Genomic DNA, 3,756 nt, shown 5'->3' with positions numbered 1-3,756 from the left:
CCTCCCCTCCTCCTCCTCTCCTCCTCCCTCCTCCCCTCCCCTCCCCTCCCTCCCTCCTCTCCTCGCCTCTCCTCTCCTCTCCTCTCCTCTCCTCTCCTCTCCTCTTCCTGACTCCTCACTAATCTCTGCTCCTCCATTCCTGGATCGCTCTTACATTTCTCCCTGTTCTCAGCCTTCGCTTTCTTTCAACCTCCTCGACTCCTGTCACCTATCGTATCCTCTTCTGTCTGCTTCCCCTCAGCGTTCCCTCCTCTCAAGCCTTCCTCTCATGTTCTCCAGCTGAAACTTTATTCTCAAGAGACTAGTCCTCCGACTCTTCCGTCTCCTCCTCCTCCTCCTCCTCCTCCACTTCCTCCAGCACATTGTTCTTCCTCGTCCCGAAGCCCCATGACGAACTCTTGTCAGGCATCGCCGAGAATTTCTCTGCCTTCTCCTCCTGCGGGGCCCCACAAACGACGCACTTGCTCGAGTTGCCGTTGGTCGTCCAGCACAACCCGCACCTCCACGTCCCCTCGTCCGTCGCGCCCTCAGCGAAGGGATTGGAGAGGCGGGAGGGAGCTGGGGGATTCTGCCAGCTGAAGGGGGTGAAGGAGCTGCTATTGAAGAGGCGGAAGGGGTTGAACACGGAGGAGTTGAGGACCGAGTTGAGATCTGACACCTGTGAAGCGTTCAGGTCAGACCAGCTTCCGCCGCTGCTGGGTGTCTGCTTGGGGGAGAGGGAGAAGAAAGAACTTCCCAGCTGAGCAGTGAGGTTTCCCATCTGCTCGTCTCCTTCCTCGGCCTTGCCGCTGCCCATCTCGCTGGTGGCGAAGCCTCGGAGCACCGAGAAGTCGATGCCTCCTCCTCCTCCTCCTCCTCCTCCTCCTCCTCTCTCGATCCCTGCTGCTGCGCCATCTCCTCCTCCGCCATCTTCTCCCTCTTCCGCCCCGACTCCAGCCACTTGTCTCTCGTCCACCAGGTCAGGCTCCTCCTTTCTCTTGGGTCGGTCAAGCATCGCGTCCTTCCTCGAGAACCCTGACAAGTCCCCAGCCTTGCACTTCTCAACCGCGTCCTTCCAGTCTCGTGCCGCCTGCGGGTCCTTGAACCGGAAGGCGAAGAGCTCCGTGTAAACTTCTCCCGTGTACTCGCCCATCTCGTTGATCCCCGAGTAGTCGGCGGTGAAGTAAGTCCAGGCCTTGTCCGTCCCTGCCATGGGCTGAAGCTCCAGGTCCTTGGTCACCACGTGGTTGGCACAAACCTTGAGAGTCTCCTCCCTCCTCATCAAGACGCGAATCCTTCCCGTCCTCCTGTTGAGCAAGAGCTTGAGCTCTCCCAGCCCTCTCTCCTTCCACTCCTTCTTCTCGTCGTTGAAGCGGAACATCTTCGACCTCCTGGAGAACAGCACGTCCTCCTCCTCCTCGCCTGTCCTGATCCCCTCCTGGTCCGACGTCACTGCAAGCTTCTCCCTCCTCTCCTCTACTTCAGCCGCTTCGTCCTCCTCGTCCTCCTCGTCCTCCTCGTCCCCCGACTCGTTCTGCATCTGCTGCTCTCGCTCTCTCACAGCCTGCAGCTTCTCCTGCAGCTTCTTCATCTCTTCTGACCGCATCCTCTCCATCTCTCCTTCATTCAGCTCGATCTTCTCCGCCCTGCTCAGAATCTCCAGAAACGCGTCCGAGGAGTCGTCGGGGAAAAAGTTGGGATCGAGCCGCAGCAGCGCCAGAAGTTTCGACGAGTCGTGCGGCGCCAGCTGCTTCATCTTCCCCCGCAGCTGCTCCACGAGGGCCAGCCCGAAGCGGAGGATGTACGTCCATCCCCGCTGCAAGTATCGCTCCATGAGGTCCATCAGGTACCTGAAGGGAAGTACGTGCACGCACAGCCCCTGCCGCGCCCGTTAGCTGCGGCTCGAGAGCTCTAGACCCTCTACTCACCACGAACCACTTCTGCGCGTACGCCTCCGGTACAACTCCAGCTGATCGAAGGCGAGCAGCGATCTCAGGGTCCCTTTGCTGCAGGCGAGCGAGTCAGGGGAAAGGAGGGACGGAGGAGGGACGGAGGGACGGAGGGACGGAGGGACGGAGGGAGTCTAGTAACCTCAAGCAGGCGTTCAAACACCATGGCGTCTCGCGCGAAGGCTTCTGGTTTCGCCTTCCAGTATCCCTTGGCATGTTTCTCGCTTCTCCCCATAGCGACGAGGACACGCGCGACCTCCTCCTCGGAGAGGTAGAGGTGCAGGAAGCTTGCTACGTAGCCCAACCCCTGATGGTAGTCTCCGTCCGCCACCTGCACCTCACGTCACCATCCTCCTCCCCATCGTTGTAAAGCTTCCCCTCCTTCCTGCTCCCCCTACCTGCTGTCTGTCTCCCTCCTCTCCCTCCTTACCCACTCTCGTCTTCATTCCCCTTGCTCCCCCCTCCTCCTCCATCTTCATGTCTTCGTGTCTTACCTTGCTGAGTATCCGCACCATACTCTCCCGGAAGGCAGGGTTCTTGAACGTCCTTTCTGTCATAACCGTCAGTTTCACACCAAAGTCTCTCCACCTCCTTCTCGTGGTCGTGTTCCTCGTGCTCCTGCTCTTCCTCCTCCCTTTTCCTCTCCTCCCTTTCCCTCCTCCTCCCCTCCCCTCCCCTGGGTGCTCCTCCCCTCTATTCACCTGCATCTGCCTGAAGGATTCGAGTTCCTTCAGGAAGAGCTTGAGGTTGTGGCAGCGACTGAAAGCACTCACGTCAATGAACCTCCCCTCCTCTCTCCTCTTCTTCTTCCTCTTCCTTCCTCCCTGCCTCCTTCTCTGCCTCCCGCCTCCTGCCCCTCTCCTCCTCTACCCTTCCTCCTCTCACTCCTCCTCTCCCTTCCTCCTTCCCTTCACCCGCTATCTCCTCCCTCCTCTTCTCCGCTACCTTCAGTTGCGACCCTCCCGAGATCTCCACCCACGTCCTCACACGCGCCATGCTCGCAGCATTGAGAGCCTCCGAGGAGCTTCGAACACTGAGGAAGAGGGAAGTCAGATGAGGGAGCGAGAGAGCGAGAGGGAGCGAGAGGGAGCAATGGATGTATGGAGAGGAGAGGGAGGAGAGTAATGAAGTAGGAAGTCAAGGGGAGAAGCTTGGAAGGAAAGCAAGGAGAAGGTGTAAGTGGAGGAGAAACGAGGGAGGAGAGGTGGGAGGAGAGGTGGGAGGGAGGGAGGAGGGAGGAGGGAGGAGGGAGGAGGGAGGAGGGAGGAGAGCAGATTAGATCGAGTACCTCTTCCTCTCTGCTCCGATCTCCACCACACCAGACACAAACGGATCTTTCAGGAAGAAGTTGTTCCGGTTCAGGAGAGGAGCGCAGTTGGCAGGGTTTCCTTCTCCTCCCTCCTCCTCCCAGAAGCCCTCCTGTACAAGCAGCGGCGCTCCCTGTTGGACAGACGAGGAGGAGAAAGAGAAGGACGGAGGAGCAGGAGGAGGTTGACCAGAGGAGGAGAAGAAGAATCCTGCGGGCTTTCGTCATCCATCGAGCTGTAAACAAGATGCCCACCTTGAGCAGGAGCAGCCGCTGCCTCCTCCACACGAGCCTTGTCTGGCATGGGGAACAAGCCGGCGGTGCCTCTCGATCCTCCTGCTGCTGCTGCTGCCGCTCCTGCTCCTGCTCCTGCTGCTGCTGCCGCTCCTGCTCCTGCTGCTGCTGACGGGTTCAAGTTGAAGCCAAAGAGACTGCCAAGACCCGTCGAGTGATCCGTTTGATTGATCCTCGGAGATGACAAGAACGGATTCGAAGTCTTCTTCTCCTCTTGCCTTCTCTCCT

General features: G+C 59.2%; 1 protein-coding gene across 1 annotated transcript; it reads right to left on the bottom strand.

Moving 5' to 3' along the window:
• Positions 1–669: 669 nt before the first annotated feature.
• On the bottom strand, positions 670–1,519 carry GUITHDRAFT_78472 (hypothetical protein; the record flags this gene model as incomplete). The annotated part of the gene is made up of 2 exons (XM_005823944.1): positions 670–939; positions 1,046–1,519. The coding sequence occupies 2 exons, from the start codon at positions 1,517–1,519 to the stop codon at positions 670–672; spliced, it is 744 nt and encodes a 247-aa protein (XP_005824001.1).
• Positions 1,520–3,756: the final 2,237 nt, after the last annotated feature.

Source organism: Guillardia theta (genome assembly GCF_000315625.1).
Source record: "Guillardia theta CCMP2712 unplaced genomic scaffold GUITHscaffold_100, whole genome shotgun sequence".
NCBI lineage: Eukaryota > Cryptophyceae > Pyrenomonadales > Geminigeraceae > Guillardia > Guillardia theta.
The sequence above is the reverse complement of the archived record's forward strand: the minus strand, read 5'-3'. Positions and strand labels throughout refer to the sequence as shown.